We start from the raw sequence: 15,279 nt of genomic DNA on the forward strand, positions 1-15,279 counted from the left end.
TCCAATCAAAGCTGACTGCACCCGCCTCCAGTAGTTGACGTTGCGGCGAACTAATCAGTCACGTGACCTGACAATCTCATAATAATGTCAAGACCGCTGCCAGTCGGATAACAAATCAGCAGATGGTCGTTTGTTGGCTATTGTTGATTTTCATTTTTGTTATACGTAAGAAACTCGTACTCTTATAATCGCTCCTGCGTGAGGCTATACCTACATCCATAGAGATTGTTTATACTGTATACAATCATGCCCCCCACTCAACGAAAGTATCCATTCTGGTATGTCATTTCCTTCTCCAAATTTCTGACCCAGAAATTTGGCTCAGTTTATTTCGGCCGCCATTTTTATATTGTAGGATTGCCAGCTAACGTGACGTTCTTTGCAGGTTAGGAGGTGAGAATTCAGTATGGATCCACAAGTAATCACATGTGACAATACTGATCTAATTATGCTCTACGCTACCATCTCAACTCTGTACCATCCTGCAAACGGAAATGCCGTCCATTTTTTTCACCTCGGTCAAATCCGACGAGAAGGTGCTGCCGCGTCTAGTGAGTGTTGCGGCTTTAATCTTGGCGACGCAATACTAATACGAATCTATGCAGTGGCTGCATGCTGTACGCATCCTCTTGATGTGATGAGAGTGTGAGCGGTTTTTTTATGAGAATCCCCGAAAAGGGGAGCTGCGAAAGAGGGACAAAAGGGGGGCTAACCGAGACGGCACTGGGTTTCAGGCGAATGCAAACATCTACCACAAAAACCACCTTTGTCAACGCGGTGAGGACTGTGCTCACGCAAGATGGTGGGTTTATAGGCATACATTGTTGAAACTGTTAGAGCTGACCACTTTGATAGGTGTGCGAGGATTATACACTGGTTTGACCGCTTCAGTGTTCAGGCAGATGACGTACAGTGTCACAAGGCTAGGTGTCTACGACCTTATGAAGAACACGATGTCAAATAACGGAGCAAAGAAGTTGAGAACGGGGGATATGGTCATTTGTGCGAGTGTTGCTGGTGCTCTCGGTGGTGTTGCTGGAAACCCGGCGGATATCATCCTTGTCAGGTTCGTCGTCCCGGGTTCAAATCAAGCATTTTTTAACTGATAAACCGCTTTTGTCGTCACAGAATGGTCGCCGACCCTACGAAACCTGTTGAGAACCAAGTACACTACAGAAATGCTATCCATGGCGTCTATAAGATGGTCAGCAATGAAGGTATTGCCTCCCTTGCTCGCGGTCTGGCTCCAAATACTGTGCGTCTTACGTTTTATTTCATTTATTTTATTTTTCATTTTGAGAAACGGTTGCCTAACAATCCATACTGCAGATTCGAGCCATCCTCATGAACGCCTCTCAGCTTGTTTCTTACGATTTCTTCAAGGAGCACATCCTCGCCGCGAACCTCATGGAGAACGGCATGCCTCTTCACTTTGTCTCCTCTGCCTTGTCTGGTACCGTCGCTACCACTATTTGTGCGCCTGCAGATGTTGTGAAGAGCCGAATTATGAACATGAAGGCTGGAGCTGGTGGCCATGGGCCTGTCGGCTTGTTGCTGGAGAGCCTGAAGCACGAGGGACCAAGATTCCTGTTTAAGGGCTGGCTTCCTGCTTGGAGTGAGTTTGTTTCCTTTTTTAAAAAAAATTCTACTACCCATTTGGACGTTTCATTAACATGGCTGTAGTTCGGCTTACCCCTAATACCATCTGCATGTTCGTCTTCCTTGAACAACTACGTAATGCCGTCGACTTCTTTAGAAATTCCACCGCCAAGTCTCAATCTGCTGCATAGATTGCCAAGACGTACCAAAATTGAAAGCTTCATGGCTCTTATTATTTTCGTAGAGTATAGAATCTTCCTCATCGGTTTCTCAGCCTTTGCTGGAAAATGTATGATTAGTAATGACATTTTAATGCGATTGAGTGTTCATGACGGTGCTGCATCATTCATTTTTTGCGCGCCTACGTCCACTGATATGATTCGCTCTAGGTAATGTCTTTTCCATCGAGCAATAAGATGCTCTAAAGAAACCAGATTAGATGATAAGTGTAACGGGCGGTGCCCCTGCCTTCGGAGAGGCCGGAAAGTAGCTAGCGAAGTTTGGAATGGTTTCAAGTGGGATCTTCTTCATAAGATAGCCAGAGAAGTGTGAAGGCTATGTAGGCTGTATCTCATTTCGTCTACACGAAGAGCTCTTTATATATCTTTTAATACATCTACAGGCTGATCAACCCTTCCCATCCCTCGGGCACCCTTTTCCTCTCTCCTCCTCCGACTCTGATCTCCCGAGGGCCCCTTCTGATCCGGTTTCATCTCCCCTTCTCACTTCCTCTCCTCTTTCACTTCTCCTCGGCTAATCTCTATCACCCGAGTTTCTCCGTTCCCTCCGTCTCTCATCTTCTTCTCTCCTTTTGTTAAACCTTTCCTCCTCTTCGTTCCTTACAATAAGCCATTATTTGACCACGAGTTTTCCTTCATTACTCCTTTCAAATAACGACCTTGTCTGCTAAATCGAGTACCCAAGTCCCTGAGTCGCTCATCTCGTTGCGCTTGGCTGTTCAACATCGCTTGATGGAAAGTATGGCCTGAGTCATCTGGTATCAACCATGACGCACCTGAATCAGCTTTGATGCGCGGTGTGTTATGTCTCCAGCCGCTAGGATCAATGGCAACGGAACTTATGCTTGCCGAATCGTACGCGACGGCCATGAGATTTACCGATTTGAGCTCGCCACTGAAGAAGCTTGTTGTTGAAGGGCACCCTTCAAAGTCATATGTCTCCAGTCCGGAGGTTGAAAAAGAGGGTAAATCCATCAGGTTTACGATGCGAGAGGCTTTATCCTCTGTTTTTTGCTTTGGTGCAATTGTTGAGGTGAAGGATTTCTCTTCTTGGCGCGAATCCGCTTTCCATTCCTTTATAGAGCTGTCATCGTCCGTATCCCTGGTATCTATAATCTCAGTGCCAACCAAAGAGTTAGTAGACTGTCCCATAATCCTGGGAACCTTATCAGATGAGACAGAGGATCCTAATCCAGACTCTTTGATCCATTTTCCAGCTTGTCTTTTCTCATCTTCCAAATTTAAAGGTAATGTCTGTCTGTCACCCTTTCTCTTTGATACCCTGGAATTGCCGTGGAAGAGTGCACCGTTATAAGTGGATAAAAAATCTCTTATATAGGTGGCAGACCTTGAAGATTTAAGCCTATCCGTTGTTTTTGTGAACGTATACTTTGACGGAACTTGGTCCACTTTCCTGCAGAGCCAAGGACTAGAAAAGGGAACTTTGAATTGGCAGAGGGAGAGTTTAAAGGCTGGTACACAAGCTTGTCTTCATCATCAAGTTGAGACGCCAACTTCCGCATGCCACCGCAGGGAACATCTGCCACAATATCATTCTTTCGACTTGAGACTAACACATGTGAAGGTGACTCAATGTGGCCTTTGCTTGCTTCTGAATGAGAAAGAAATAGCGAGGTATCATTATTGTTTGGAGCTCCTGGGGTTTTCCATACCCATGATGCCTCATCTTCGCATTGGCGGGACGAAATAATCCTTGAGTCGAGAGAGCCTTCATTGCATGGGTATTTTTTTTCAGCGTCGAGTTCGGCCTCGTAGTCTTCTGCGATAACTTGCAATGAGACCTTCACCGCTCGGCGCGAGAGAGATGACAGGTTGTGCCTCTCCCCCAAAACAGGAACTACTTGTTCTGCCTCAAGGGCTAACGGGTGCCTCACAGGAACCATTGTCACTGCTTTCGCTGTGGAAACGACGTTCTCCTCTTCACTGTTTGTCAAGGCATCCAAATATTCTTGTTGACTGTATCTCAATGAAGATTCTTCAGAGACATCAAATGCTTGTTGATAGGAACTGGACACCGGCGTATTTTGGACTGAGAAATGTTCAGTTCCAACGATGCTTGGGCTTGAATTTTGTCCACTTTGGAAGTTGAATATTAAATTTGTATTCTTCGAGATCTGTTGGGTTGCTTGTTCGAGGCTTTCTAGAGATGAAACCGCCGACGAGTTGCTGGTCCGGTAGCTTCTTCCAGATAGAAAATCATCGAAAATCTCTGGATGAGAAAACGATGATTTTCTAGGGCTTGATAATTTCGAGAGCTTCTCTGTCAGCTGCTTACGCAAGTTCGACATGAAGCTCGGCAAGCTGCGCGAGGAGCCGAAAGCGGATGCCATTTAATTGTATGCTTGTGCTGAAGATTCAGTAGCTGGTTGTTTGTGGAATGCTGCTGTGAGAAGAGGAATGGGATTGGGGAATTTCGATGGGTGGTAAAAGTGTTGTATATATAGGAACATGTCGAATATGGCAGTCAGATGAAAGGATATGTACGTCTGGGTGTAGTACAGCTCGGTAGTTGTGGTTGAATGCAAAGGAGCATGATAGTTATTTACAGTAAGTGCCAAATCACGTGACCATCCCCCCAGCTGGAATGCGCGTTCTAGGGTAATAAATGGAAGACACCCGATCCACCCATCGTACAACTTAGTTATTGTATTATTTTCTTTCCACTCCTTGACTCTGTCCTTCTGTATTTCTAGGACACCTCCTTCTCGTTCCCCATGATCGAGGAGAAGTACATCGGCCTTGCCCTGGCCCTGGGAGGCACTTTCTTGATCGGGTAAGCCACACGGGCGTATTTCCTTTTTTCATGCCGGTATGCTTACTGTCGTACCCCTACAGCTCCAGTTTCATTATCACCAAAAAGGTATGGAACTTTAGCGTGTATTATGAAGCCTTAAATCTGACCATGACGCGCATCAGGGCTTGAACGATGCTGCAGCTCGTAACCCAGATTATTCACACTCACATCAACGGCAAAGTGGCACTCGGAATGCCTGTATGTCGTCCGATGCAACAGTTGCGCTGGCATCGTCGCCACAGGGGATATTTGCTCACCTCCAGCTGTAGCGGATGATTTATCATATCTTCAAAATCCCATCTGGTGGGCGGGTATGATTACAAGTGGGTTTCATCTGAGCATCTGACTATGGAGAGCGGGCAGTGGCTGACAAGAATCGAACAGTGGTCGTCGGAGAGGGTGAGAGCATTTCAAAATGGTATACCAGATTGACCTTGACCGCTTCGTAGTGGCCAACTTTGCTGCTTACACCTTTGCGCCTGCTATTCTTGTAACGCCGTTAGGAGCTATGAGTGTTATTATTGGGTAACTCGTTAAGACACTAGTCCTCGGAAAGCCCATGCTGATGTTCAAAAAGCGCCATCTTGGCTTCTTTTCTTCTCGATGAAAAGCTCGGGCGTCTGGGTATCTGCGGTTGTGCTGCGTGTATTGTGAGTAAGACCTCATACCCGAGAGCCATTACTAAGCACGTTTTTCAGATTGGATCAGTGATCATTGTCTTACATGCTCCTTCAGATAAGGAGGTCGAGACCGTGGATGAAATCCTGAGCTATGCTGCCCGACCAGGTTATTTTTCCGGCTCTTTTTGCGTTTTTGGCCAAAATTGACCATACCGCAGGATTTTTGATCTACATAACCTTTGTAGCCGTCTTCTCTTTGTACATGATCTATCGTGTCGTGCCTACTCACGGTACCAGAAATCCCATGATATACTTGTCTATCTGCTCTCTCGTAGGAAGCGTTTCTGTTATGGCCATCAAGGTGGGTTTTTCGCTTGGTGTGCTTGCTTTCTCTTGCTGACTTTGCTTTTCAGGGCTTCGGTGTTGCTATCAAGTTGACCTTGTCTGGCAACAACCAACTTACACACGTCAGCACATATGTGTTTGGCGTGGTTGTTGTAGGATGTATTGTCGTTCAAATGGTATGTCTCGCGCAGAGCAGAGAAGTGAAACGCCCAGAAGGATATTAGCTGATGGCGTCAATTCTAGAACTACTTTAACAAAGCGCTGGATACCTTCTCCACCAATGTGTAGGTTAAGCGATTTGATTTATCACGCATGTGAGACTAAAAATCACTACAGTGTCAATCCTATATACTATGTCTTCTTCACTACCGCTACTATCATTGCCTCTGCCATTCTCTTCTCCGGTTTCAACACCCCCGGGGGCGTCAACACAATCTCTCTCATATGCGGTTTCCTCGTCATATTTATGGGTGTGTTCCTTCTTAATATTTCTCGACAGCCCGAGCAAATCCATCATCCCACAAGTCTCGAATCAGGTCTTATGAGTAAGTATTGAATTTGCATATGATCAATTCCAGGCTGATCTGACAATATAAGACCCTCGTATGAGCATGTCTGGCCGTATGTCTGTCGAATCCAACAGCGCCGGATGGAATTACGGCACTGCGCCCAGTTCTGGGTATGCTCCCGACGGATCACTCAACTCTGCTGGCCATGGTCGTCGAAGCAATCTTTATCGCTCACAAAACTCTACCCTTTTTAACGCATTCGAAGAAGAAGGGGTACCCCTGGGACAATTACCAGAGGAGGATGAGTCTTCGGAAGATGAAAGTAATGCAAGGAGAGGGCAGCAAGCTCCCGGGAGGAGTTTACTGGGTAAGAAGGGGCGAGAAGATGTGGCCGGGGGACGACATCCGGCCTTCCAAGATATGGACAGATGAGTGGGCATATGTTGAGGAGGGGTCAAAAGGGATGCATGGTGTTGTTATCGATGCAGGTGGGGAAGCGATGGAGATCTTAAGAACGCGGAAGCTCATCAGCAAATGATCAATCAAAACATCTAGCTTTACAATACTGTATTGTAAAACTATCCACGGGGTTTCACGAATGCATCAAGAAAGACAGCTCCTTTTTGGAGTATTGTCATCCCTAGCACAACGTAAATTCAAGTTTTGATCTGTCCAAATACAACCATCATCAAGGTTACTGACCCCCGTCGCATATCTACATTCAGACAGACAAGATCTTCACGTTCATTGGGAAGCTGTGCTTTGAAGGGATAACTAATCGTTGTCAAGCCATCCTTTTTCTTGGCCGACAACAGTGGCACAAGGACACTGTTTCCACCCTAACTGTTCGCAATACGACGATCATACTACGATAGTCTCCGGTCTCTCGTCACCAGCTGGATTGTCTCTCTCAATGCCGCTGTAAAGATCTGTTCCTTGGACAGGAAATAGTCGGAGGGTCGACCTGTAAAGCGGAGAGAACAGGGGGCAAGCCAGGGCCAAGCGCGGTGATTGAGATTCGAAAGATAAGTACAAGATTGAGCTAGCCCATCGAGACTTGTACTTATGTTTCGACGTTTTTGACATATTGCTATGGGCATAATTAATTTTCTATCAGAACGTTGAGGGTTCCTTACCAAAAGTACTGTCAGGTAGATTCATATCACGTCTCCGCATAAGTCATAATATAGTTCACAAAAAGATTCCTGTAGAAAGCTTGAGCCATGGAACAGCAGGATCAGATTGCCAACTCTCCATACTGATTCATTCCAGAAGGTTTAGTTAGAACTCGCGATTCCCAGCAGATAGCAGACCACTGGATCAAGATCATCTAGCAAACGTAGAGAGGCGAGGTGCTATAAACGGGTGACGCAAAGCGAACAAACGTCCCTGTGCAATATTATTGTAGTTACAAGAGTTCTAGAGTGGAGTAATGGGTGAGACAACAAATAACTGAAATGCTGACGGTATGCAAGAAGCGATCGGGTAGAGATTTGTGAAGGATAAGGATCAAATCCAGCATTTTCGAAACCCAATAGATGATGGTTCTGGCCATCGAAATATCCATCTGAAAACGTCATTTTGGACGTTTTACGATAGCCCAAAAATGTGACATGGTGCATGCTGAAATCTATGCTGCTTGAGTGGTGTCCGCGGACTCCTTGACAGCCGCATACCGTTCCTTGACAGCTGCCGCCACAGCGGCTTCTCTCTCCTTTCGTCGCTTCATAATTTCCTTGACCGTCACGCCCTGCACGTTCTCCATCAGCATACTATCCATTTTTCATCGAAACAATAGATACTTACAACATTGGACTGGCTAATCGCCCTCCACCTAGAACCCTTGTAATACTTGAACAGCGCCCTGTCCTTCATTTCTTCCATCATTCTCAAACTGTAGTTGTCTTGCAGCCACTTGTCTCTCGCCTTTGTCACGGCATCGCCAGACCCTTCGTACTCACTCTGAGCATGCAACTCCTCCAAATCATCAGGGTAGTGAAAAGGCTCTGTCAAACCAACGACAGCCCTCTTGTACGTTTTGCCCTTGCCTCCTAATCTCCTGACTTCGCCGGTACGTGTGCGGCCGACAGGGGCGAGATAATTGTCGGTACGGATAAAAGTGACTTGGAGGTTGTACACGGCAGCGAGATACGATCGAAGATCGGTTTTTGTCATGCTTGGAGGAATGCGGAAAGTAGCAATAAAAGGATCGTACGCCTCTCCGGGAGGGGTGTGGTTCCTCATAAGACGGATTTGAATGTTCGGAAGGTAGATTCGCTGACCGACAATGGTGTTGGGATTTGCGTTTTGTCCTTCGACTTCCTGGGGGACAATTCCCTCTGCTTCTTTCTGACCGCCCATCACTTTGAGCAAAAATGCATGCCTGCCCTTCTTGCCTCTAGGCGCGTAACCTCGGACTCGTGCCTTCCACTCGGCAGTGCCCTTCAAGAACAAGGCTCGTAACTCGGCATCGCTCAACGATTCGTCAAACTCCGAAGTCCTCAACAAGTCCCTGTAATCTTGTTCGAGAGGCAAAGGGAATTTTTTTCCAGACTCGGGATCGTGCAAGGCAGGGTCAGAGAGGGGAGAGGGGGAAGCGAACTTTGGAGGAGGATGTTCAGTGCGACGACGTCGGACGGCGATGGGGAGGGTTGCGGCCGCCGAGGAAGCTGAGGGGAAGAGGGTGGCGGGGGTTGTCGAGGACGGGCCTGCCCTGGGGGGGAAGGTGGCGAGTGCCCTTCGGAAGATGCGAGACATGGGGGGAGATGTCGGGGTGTGCGGATCTGTGTTGGTCGCCTGAAAGAATGAATGTAAAGAGAGCTCCTGACGAAATCTCAACGGCAATACGCGGAAAATAAGGCTGTGGCAGCTTATTTACTTGTTAGAAACAACAGACGCGTCAATTTACTTGTTGTTTATCGCTTTGTGTACATACCCATCTTCATCCACTCTTCTCTGACATTGCCGTCTGTCTTTGATCAACAGCATTTCCCGCCTTCTCACACCTCAAGATGCAGAATCTCGACAATAGACTGGCATCGTTTGATGCCGTCACCAAACCCAAATCAAAAGCAAAGCCGCAATTCCCTCTCGAAGCATCAACCCACCCGCATCTCACCCCGCGCGCGCTCGCAGAGGCTGGTTTCTACCATACACCTGGAACCTCACCGCCTTCCTTTGACAATTGCACTTGCTTTTTATGCAATCTGGAGCTGGGAGGGTGGGATGAAGGTGATGATCCCTTCGAGGAACATGCGAAGAGGGCCGGCTGTGCTTGGGCAGAAATGTTTTGTGCGGTCAAGATCGAGAAGAGAAAGAGAGATAGGAGCGACGGCCAATACACGTAAGTATGTGAGGCTGAGGTAATTTGAATCTAGACTGATATACTGTTAGTACTGTCTATGATACAGCAGACTCTCTCCCCCAGTCAGCCGAATCTATAGAAGTTAGGGCTCAAACATTCAAGAAATGGTGGCCCCATAAACAAAAGTCAGGGTGGCTTCCAACTGTAAAAGCTGTATGTCAAAGCGTGGTTTTCATTCCGCAGCGATTAATATCTTCAATAGCTTGCGCGCGCTGGCTTCGTCTACAACCCTTCTACAGAGTCCAAGGACGCAGTGATATGTCCGTACTGCGAATACGGCGTGGAAGGATGGGAGGCTACAGATGACCCTTGGTATGGAAATCCTCTGGAAGCTGATAAATGCTGACCTTGAAACTATAGGGAGATCCATCAGTCAAAAGTGCCCGATTGTCATTTCTTCAGGGCGACATTAATAGGCGAGGCTGAAGGGTCTGGCATCGCTGATAAACCCGTATGTTCTCATTATCTTGGCTATGCACGTAATGCTTACTTATCATGCAGATTAAGGCATCTGAGAGACCAAAGAAATCTATAGTCCCCAAAAAGTGAGACACATCTAGCTATTTTTCGTGCATTCGTTTAACCGCTTCTAGGTCTAAACGGGGAACAGCAATAGCCCCTCCCGAGCCTTCCGAGCCTGAGAATGCCGAATATCATTCAGACGCAGCGGAGAAAACAGACGTTGAAAAAGAAAAGCCTGTATGTTGCTTCTATGGACAGCCCAACAGTAGTTCTCCAAGACTGATTCGTGGTAGAGTAAGGCTTCTGGACGGCGGAAAAAGTCTGAGGCCCCCAAAAAGTAATTCATTTGGCTTTTTTCATTTGGATGCAAACTAACTCGGCATAGATCAAAACGGGGCACGACAGTAGCGCCCGTGGCCTATGAAGTAGAGGGGCCGGAGCATATCCCTGAAGAGGACGTTCCTGTCTCACAAGCCACTACTTCGGCCAGAAGAGCGACCAAGGCTCGTGTGACGACGACAGCAGCGACGGCCACGACAACAAGCAAGGCAAAGGCGACAAGAGGCAAAAAGAAGACTGGAAAGGATGAAGCCGTGTCAGAGTCCCAAATGATCGTGGAGGATGCAACAGTCGCGGAGAACCACACGGAAGTAGAAATGGAGAGCGATGTCGAGCAGCCAGTACCCGTGAAGAAGACTCGTGCAAAATCTAAAGAAGAAAAAAAGAAGCCAAAGGCAACGGCACAAAGCAAGGGAAAGCAAAAGGTAGCGAATGAGACGGCGGCCGAAGAGGTAGTTGCGGCGGAATCAGGAATGGAGGCGCCAACAGAATCTGAAGCTGAGCTCGCCCAAAAGCCCGAGAAAAAAACGAGGGCCAAAGCTGCCACAAAGGCCAAAGGGAGAAAAAAGGCACAGAAGAGCGAAGTGGAGGAAGAAGAGGAGAGTAAAGCCGGTACTGAGGTAGATGCGCCTTCAGACTCAGAGGCGAAATTACTAGCCGATGAACAACCAACTCCCAAAGTTATAAAACCTGCTCCAAAGGCCAAGTCGAAAGCATCTTCGGAAGCTTCCAAATCGTCCAAACCTTCTTCTCGGTCAAAGCCTCTTCCCTCGCTTCCGCCGTCTCCTCTACCACCGTCCGTCAAATCACCTATCCCCAGCTCTCGTCCTCTCTCTCAACTTGACCGATTTGCGAATATACCGCCCACTTCTTCACCCGCCCCCACTCCTCGTGGAAAGGCAACGCTTCGTTCTGCCCGGCCGGCAAAGCCTTCTCCACATGCAGCGTTGCCCAGGGAAGCAATGGATGCATCTCTTACTCGAGGGGCTTTGGCCGCTAGAAAGGTTGTAGACGACCTCTTCTCTTCGCCTGCCGTTGCTTCTTCTTCAAAGGAGGAGATGGGCCAATCAGAACAGTCCCAAGAACCCCAGCTTCCTTCCCAACCTCGACCTCTAACGGAGCAGGAAAAGCAGATGAAGCTTGAAGCTCTTATCCGAACTGAGATGCAAAAAAGTTATAACCAGTTGAAAGAAGAAGGGGAGAAGATGATTGAGGATTGGTACGAAAGAGCGAAGAATGACAGGAAGAAGATAGAGTCTTTATGAGTAACCGCGCGGGATTAATAATAGTGAACAGTTTACGTTAACACATAATGATTTTGTCTAGTCGCCATCATGTACTCTTATGTGCCAATTTAGATGAATCAATTTTCTACTTACTTCCCAGAGGAACAAATAGATCCAAATATATAACTAGACATACGATTTATTTTTTTACCCTTTACATTACAATACCGTATTACTGGTTGTATCTTTTATGAACACCGTTAATTGATCACCAAGAACAGCAAACATGGAAAATCACCACGATCTCCTTCATATTGCGTGATGATCATCCTTGTCTAATCTCGTAAGATGTACTATGCTCCCATCCATATCAATGTCACTGCCGGGACCCTTTGACGTCGTCGGGCTCTCAATTTCCAGCTCTTCCTCTTTGATGCTGCTTTTTCTCACTTCCATCTCCCATTCTTCGGATTTGTTCATGTCGCCAGCCGGTAGTCGATTGGTGAATCTACCGCCAGTACCCTCACTTGAGCCAACACCATAGTCCGCATTAGCACCGTAAACTGGCCCAAAGGATACTTGTCCTGGTGTATGAAAAGTAGTGGTACCTCCAAAAGTTGAGCTGTTAACGCCATAGTTGTCAGTGGCAAAGGTGGCAGTCGGGTCTCTGGTGTCTTTGGTACGGGTGAAAAAGTGAGAAGTCTTTCTCGTATCGCCACCGACAGTAGTGGAGCCAACACCGGTCCAGGTTCGATTTTGTGAGAAGGCCTGTTCTCGCTTGTATCGGGATCGGCAAGAGAGGAAACCAGATACCAAAGCAAGTATGAGAAGAGCGCCGCAAATGGATGAGAACTGATAGACGTCGATCAATTCTGGTCGCTTGAAGTTACGGAGGGTAGGATCCTCAAAGACTTACAATAGCTTGGATGTTAATATAGGCTCGAGAGTAAATAACAGGATCAGCGATTACCGCGCTGCCAGATGCAGTCACAGATGTATTGCTGGGAGTAGCTTATCAGCGGATGTAGCCGTTGCTTGATTTTGAAAAAAGGACAAGCACATACGTTGAGGATGAGGTAGTGTTTGTCAGGGGTGTGCCCTATGTGACGATGGTTGTCAACAAGCCGAATGTTAGACTGACCTCTAAAGAAAGCATATTCACATAGTAAGCGCAGGCCTGAACAGTGTATGTCTCTCCTGCGATTCTCTCAGATGGGGTACAGCTGGAGTTCATGCACCCCTTTCCACATCGATCAGCTGCCATTCTGTTACTGAATAGCGAAGGAAATACTTACTCCAACCGAATCGATGTAGTATCGGGAAGCGCAAATACATGAGTAGTCGGTATTGCTGGAACAACCTGTGATGTTACCCACAGACATGCTGAAAGTATTTTGTTAGTTATCTCTCTCTTCCGTCGTCTCAATCTAGAAGGGGGTGATAGACCAACCACTCGACCACACAGGATGGTATGGACCCTTGCGTTTGCCGAGTAAACAGGAAGACGTCGGACTGGTGAGGCGCCATGTTGCTTTCTTAGGATAGGCAAAGGTAACAACAAGGGAAGCGTGAGATAGAGGAAGCAAGTGTAAGCAGAGACGAAAATCTGAGAAAAAATATTGCTTTTTTTGGTATGGAATGTATATATAAGAAGAAGAGCAATGGGCTGCTGGCGGGGATATGGTGCATGCTTGGCGGCTGAGAAAGTTCAATGGGAGAACAATAAGGAATGAGTGAAATAAGTGGTGCAGCCTCAGGGTTCAGACGAACAAAACGATTTTGGGTTTTTTGTTCAGGCACCATCGCTTCTCGCTGATAAAGGCCCGAATGAAGCGAATATCATATTTTCGGTTTATTAATTATTGTGCTCTTTTGTTCTTTCGCTTTTCCGTCGGCATGATGTTTCTCGTGCGCTCTTGTCCGGTTTCTTCCCCTTCTGCTTTATAATCAATTGGAGCAAGGTGCGATCAGTGACAGAGATCACTTGTTGTTGGTCATTCAGAAATCGGAGGATGCTCGGCTCTACCGCCGGGTTCATTACATATGTATACATAAATAATACAACTCCTCAAAACTCAAAAGCGGTCACGTATCATATTTACGTAAGCAAAAGTAAATTACGTAACAACGTTCATTGGCCGTTTGAATCGGAGCTGTTTCGAACTCCGTGGAGGGGTCACGTTTGCTGCTCTTAAATTTCCGTTGGTGAATGGTCACTTCATTCAGCCTACTTTGCAACAATAACGTCGACTTATCTAATCACCACCTTCTTACATTTCTTCATTCGTGGCCTATATCAGTAGCCATTAGATTGTAGGAAAGCGAGAAGATGGCGGAGGATTACACCATGGAGGTGGACACGCAGGTCAGCCCTCCCAAAGAGGTGGCCACTGATGCCCCTCGACCTCTTTATATCGATCTTTGGAGCCAAGTCGATAAATTCCTTGGCGACCTCAATCTCTCATCAACTTCAAGCCATTCACCTATCTCTATCCCCGACATTATTTTCAGTTGCTCAGCTTCGAATCAAGCGTCCGTTTCCATAAAACAGCTTCTTCAAGCCCTTTCATCATTGGCATCCTATCCCGGAGTCTTCAATCATGTCCAGTTGAGGTTTCAGCCAATTTTGATGGATTTGCTGGCCCGCTGGATAGAAGAGCCAGAATCTTTAGACTATGATCTGCTTGAACGAAGATTGTCAATTCTATCACTATTAGTGGAGAGCAATCCGGAGTTCTGGAGGTATGTAATCCTTGTCTGACGGCTGCTCCTTGACGCTTACTTAAGCTTATATCTACAGTCTGGCCCATACATTTATCCTACGGTCTCCCTTTAAGAATGGTCCTTTGGCCCTTGTCGATTTTAATAATCTACCCACGATCCCTACGGGGCGACTCCACATATTACTTCTAATCTATCTGCGACTTATAATTGTCGATCCTTCCATTGCAACTCGCAATAATTGGCCTATCGCTCAGCTCCACACCCTTAGAACCGATCATTCCGACCAAGGGTTACGGTTACTGGCAATTCAAGTGCTTGCCCGTCAACAGAAGTGGAGCGAAAAGAAGAGAATGGAGACTGAGAAGACTTCTGTCGGCAATGTGGCGGACATCGATGCTGAGGTGCTTTTCGGTTTCGAGACAGCGGTATTGCCGCAAGGGGGTTTCCAAATCCAAGAAGTGAAGATAGATGGGTGGATGTTGCCTGTGATCGAGTCGAAAAGGATTAATGAAGGTTAGAAATTTGCTATCAAAATCTTTGATATTCGCTCATGAACGACATAGCTCGGCAACATGCTGCGAAAGCGTCGAGTATCAGTTACCTTCATGTTCCAGTCATTGACCGGTCGGATCTATCTTCTCGAATTGTCCTTGTCGCAGATCAATTGATGCTTCGATCTTCCCCCGCTAACCCTCTTTCTACCACCATGCACGTACGCACAGCGCCTACTGACGAGACGCTTCGGGCTTTATGCCCTCTTATCCAACGCGCATCTCCAATACTGCTCACCTCGCCTCCTTCTTCGGGAAAGACGCACATCCTTCAGTACCTCTCGTCTATGCTTTTCCCGTCCCAGCGGCCTTCCAGCCGAATATTGACCATCCCCCTTGGCGACACTTCGATCGACGTTAAAAGTCTCATTGGGACATATGTTTCCTCGCCTACCAATCCAGGAACATTTGAGTGGATGGAAGGAGCTTTAGCGAAAGCCATTAGGGCAGGACGGTGGGTTGTGTTCGAGGATGTGGACAGAGGGA

General features: G+C 47.0%; 7 protein-coding genes and 1 non-coding gene; 4 read left to right on the top strand and 4 right to left on the bottom strand.

Annotated features, from left to right (window-relative positions):
• The first annotated feature begins 127 nt into the window (after positions 1-127).
• On the top strand, positions 128-2,132 carry CNAG_04712 (solute carrier family 25 (mitochondrial dicarboxylate transporter), member 10). XM_012196601.1 has 10 exons: positions 128-278; positions 386-393; positions 537-551; positions 606-645; positions 735-802; positions 856-1,066; positions 1,129-1,255; positions 1,330-1,615; positions 1,684-1,933; positions 1,989-2,132. The coding sequence occupies exons 1-9, from the start codon at positions 247-249 to the stop codon at positions 1,788-1,790; spliced, it is 894 nt and encodes a 297-aa protein (XP_012051991.1). The 5' UTR covers positions 128-246; the 3' UTR covers positions 1,791-1,933; positions 1,989-2,132.
• Positions 2,133-2,379: 247 nt separating this feature from the next.
• Positions 2,380-4,350, bottom strand: CNAG_04711 (hypothetical protein). Its single transcript, XM_012196769.1, has 2 exons — positions 3,249-4,350; positions 2,380-3,186 (listed from the first exon to the last, which is right to left on the bottom strand). The coding sequence occupies exons 1-2, from the start codon at positions 4,187-4,189 to the stop codon at positions 2,439-2,441; spliced, it is 1,689 nt and encodes a 562-aa protein (XP_012052159.1). The 5' UTR covers positions 4,190-4,350; the 3' UTR covers positions 2,380-2,438.
• Positions 4,351-4,492: 142 nt separating this feature from the next.
• Positions 4,493-7,618, top strand: CNAG_04710 (hypothetical protein). XM_012196602.1 has 13 exons: positions 4,493-4,632; positions 4,695-4,719; positions 4,776-4,851; positions 4,923-4,976; positions 5,038-5,052; positions 5,103-5,178; positions 5,231-5,303; positions 5,352-5,439; positions 5,492-5,634; positions 5,687-5,794; positions 5,862-5,902; positions 5,955-6,163; positions 6,216-7,618. Exons 1-13 carry the CDS (start codon positions 4,574-4,576, stop codon positions 6,557-6,559), a joined length of 1,311 nt encoding a protein of 436 aa, XP_012051992.1. The 5' UTR covers positions 4,493-4,573; the 3' UTR covers positions 6,560-7,618.
• Positions 6,713-8,966, bottom strand: CNAG_04709 (hypothetical protein). XM_012196768.1 has 3 exons: positions 7,934-8,966; positions 7,264-7,877; positions 6,713-7,217 (listed from the first exon to the last, which is right to left on the bottom strand). Exons 1-2 carry the CDS (start codon positions 8,882-8,884, stop codon positions 7,758-7,760), a joined length of 1,071 nt encoding a protein of 356 aa, XP_012052158.1. The 5' UTR covers positions 8,885-8,966; the 3' UTR covers positions 6,713-7,217; positions 7,264-7,757.
• On the top strand, positions 8,770-11,736 carry CNAG_04708 (hypothetical protein). XM_012196767.1 has 8 exons: positions 8,770-9,470; positions 9,521-9,644; positions 9,694-9,803; positions 9,852-9,942; positions 9,993-10,036; positions 10,085-10,190; positions 10,247-10,290; positions 10,339-11,736. Exons 1-8 carry the CDS (start codon positions 9,139-9,141, stop codon positions 11,555-11,557), a joined length of 2,070 nt encoding a protein of 689 aa, XP_012052157.1. The 5' UTR covers positions 8,770-9,138; the 3' UTR covers positions 11,558-11,736.
• Positions 10,056-11,571, bottom strand: CNAG_12925. Its single transcript, XR_001046217.1, has one exon. It is a non-coding gene; the product is annotated as a hypothetical RNA (non-coding RNA).
• On the bottom strand, positions 11,649-13,372 carry CNAG_04707 (hypothetical protein). XM_012196603.1 has 6 exons: positions 12,969-13,372; positions 12,814-12,901; positions 12,681-12,758; positions 12,583-12,617; positions 12,435-12,519; positions 11,649-12,370 (listed from the first exon to the last, which is right to left on the bottom strand). Exons 1-6 carry the CDS (start codon positions 13,043-13,045, stop codon positions 11,828-11,830), a joined length of 906 nt encoding a protein of 301 aa, XP_012051993.1. The 5' UTR covers positions 13,046-13,372; the 3' UTR covers positions 11,649-11,827.
• Positions 13,373-13,755: 383 nt separating this feature from the next.
• The window catches only part of CNAG_07855 (midasin), a 16,008-nt gene continuing 14,484 nt past the window's right edge, over positions 13,756-15,279 (top strand). The window contains exons 1-3 of the mRNA XM_012196604.1: positions 13,756-14,260; positions 14,319-14,755; positions 14,806-15,279. The exon at positions 14,806-15,279 is cut by the window's right edge and continues 1,135 nt beyond it. Of these exons, the coding sequence (XP_012051994.1) occupies positions 13,848-14,260; positions 14,319-14,755; positions 14,806-15,279 (1,324 nt within the window). The 5' untranslated portion in view covers positions 13,756-13,847. The remainder of the gene's footprint in view (positions 14,261-14,318; positions 14,756-14,805) is intronic.

Source organism: Cryptococcus neoformans, chromosome 10 (assembly GCF_000149245.1).
Source record: "Cryptococcus neoformans var. grubii H99 chromosome 10, complete sequence".
In the NCBI taxonomy this organism is placed as follows: Eukaryota; Fungi; Basidiomycota; class Tremellomycetes; order Tremellales; family Cryptococcaceae; genus Cryptococcus; species Cryptococcus neoformans.

Excerpts from the sequence above, each read along its gene's own strand:
- CNAG_04712 (XM_012196601.1), top strand. The coding sequence starts at position 247 with ATGCCCCCCACTCAACGAAAGTATCCATTCTG. Across the intron at positions 803-855 it reads GACTGTGCTCACGCAAGATG|GTGTGCGAGGATTATACACT; the intron begins GTGGGTTTATAG and ends CCACTTTGATAG. Across the intron at positions 1,616-1,683 it reads GGGCTGGCTTCCTGCTTGGA|TTCGGCTTACCCCTAATACC; the intron begins GTGAGTTTGTTT and ends ACATGGCTGTAG.
- CNAG_04711 (XM_012196769.1), bottom strand. The coding sequence starts at position 4,189 with ATGGCATCCGCTTTCGGCTCCTCGCGCAGCTTGCCGAGCTTCATGTCG. Across the intron at positions 3,187-3,248 it reads GTCCTTGGCTCTGCAGGAAA|GTCTGCCACCTATATAAGAG; the intron begins GTGGACCAAGTT and ends TAAATCTTCAAG.
- CNAG_04710 (XM_012196602.1), top strand. The coding sequence starts at position 4,574 with ATGATCGAGGAGAAGTACATCGGCCTTGCCCTGGCCCTGGGAGGCACT. Across the intron at positions 4,852-4,922 it reads AAGTGGCACTCGGAATGCCT|CGGATGATTTATCATATCTT; the intron begins GTATGTCGTCCG and ends CTCCAGCTGTAG. Across the intron at positions 5,903-5,954 it reads GATACCTTCTCCACCAATGT|TGTCAATCCTATATACTATG; the intron begins GTAGGTTAAGCG and ends AAATCACTACAG.
- CNAG_04709 (XM_012196768.1), bottom strand. The coding sequence starts at position 8,884 with ATGTCTCGCATCTTCCGAAGGGCACTCGCCACCTTCCCCCCCAGGGCA. Across the intron at positions 7,878-7,933 it reads CGATTAGCCAGTCCAATGTT|GGCGTGACGGTCAAGGAAAT; the intron begins GTAAGTATCTAT and ends GAGAACGTGCAG.
- CNAG_04708 (XM_012196767.1), top strand. The coding sequence starts at position 9,139 with ATGCAGAATCTCGACAATAGACTGGCATCGTTTGATGCCGTCACCAAA. Across the intron at positions 9,471-9,520 it reads AGGAGCGACGGCCAATACAC|TACTGTCTATGATACAGCAG; the intron begins GTAAGTATGTGA and ends ATATACTGTTAG. Across the intron at positions 9,943-9,992 it reads CTGGCATCGCTGATAAACCC|ATTAAGGCATCTGAGAGACC; the intron begins GTATGTTCTCAT and ends CTTATCATGCAG.
- CNAG_04707 (XM_012196603.1), bottom strand. The coding sequence starts at position 13,045 with ATGGCGCCTCACCAGTCCGACGTCTTCCTGTTTACTCGGCAAACGCAA. Across the intron at positions 12,902-12,968 it reads CCATCCTGTGTGGTCGAGTG|CATGTCTGTGGGTAACATCA; the intron begins GTTGGTCTATCA and ends AAATACTTTCAG. Across the intron at positions 12,618-12,680 it reads TTCAGGCCTGCGCTTACTAT|GGCACACCCCTGACAAACAC; the intron begins GTGAATATGCTT and ends ATCGTCACATAG.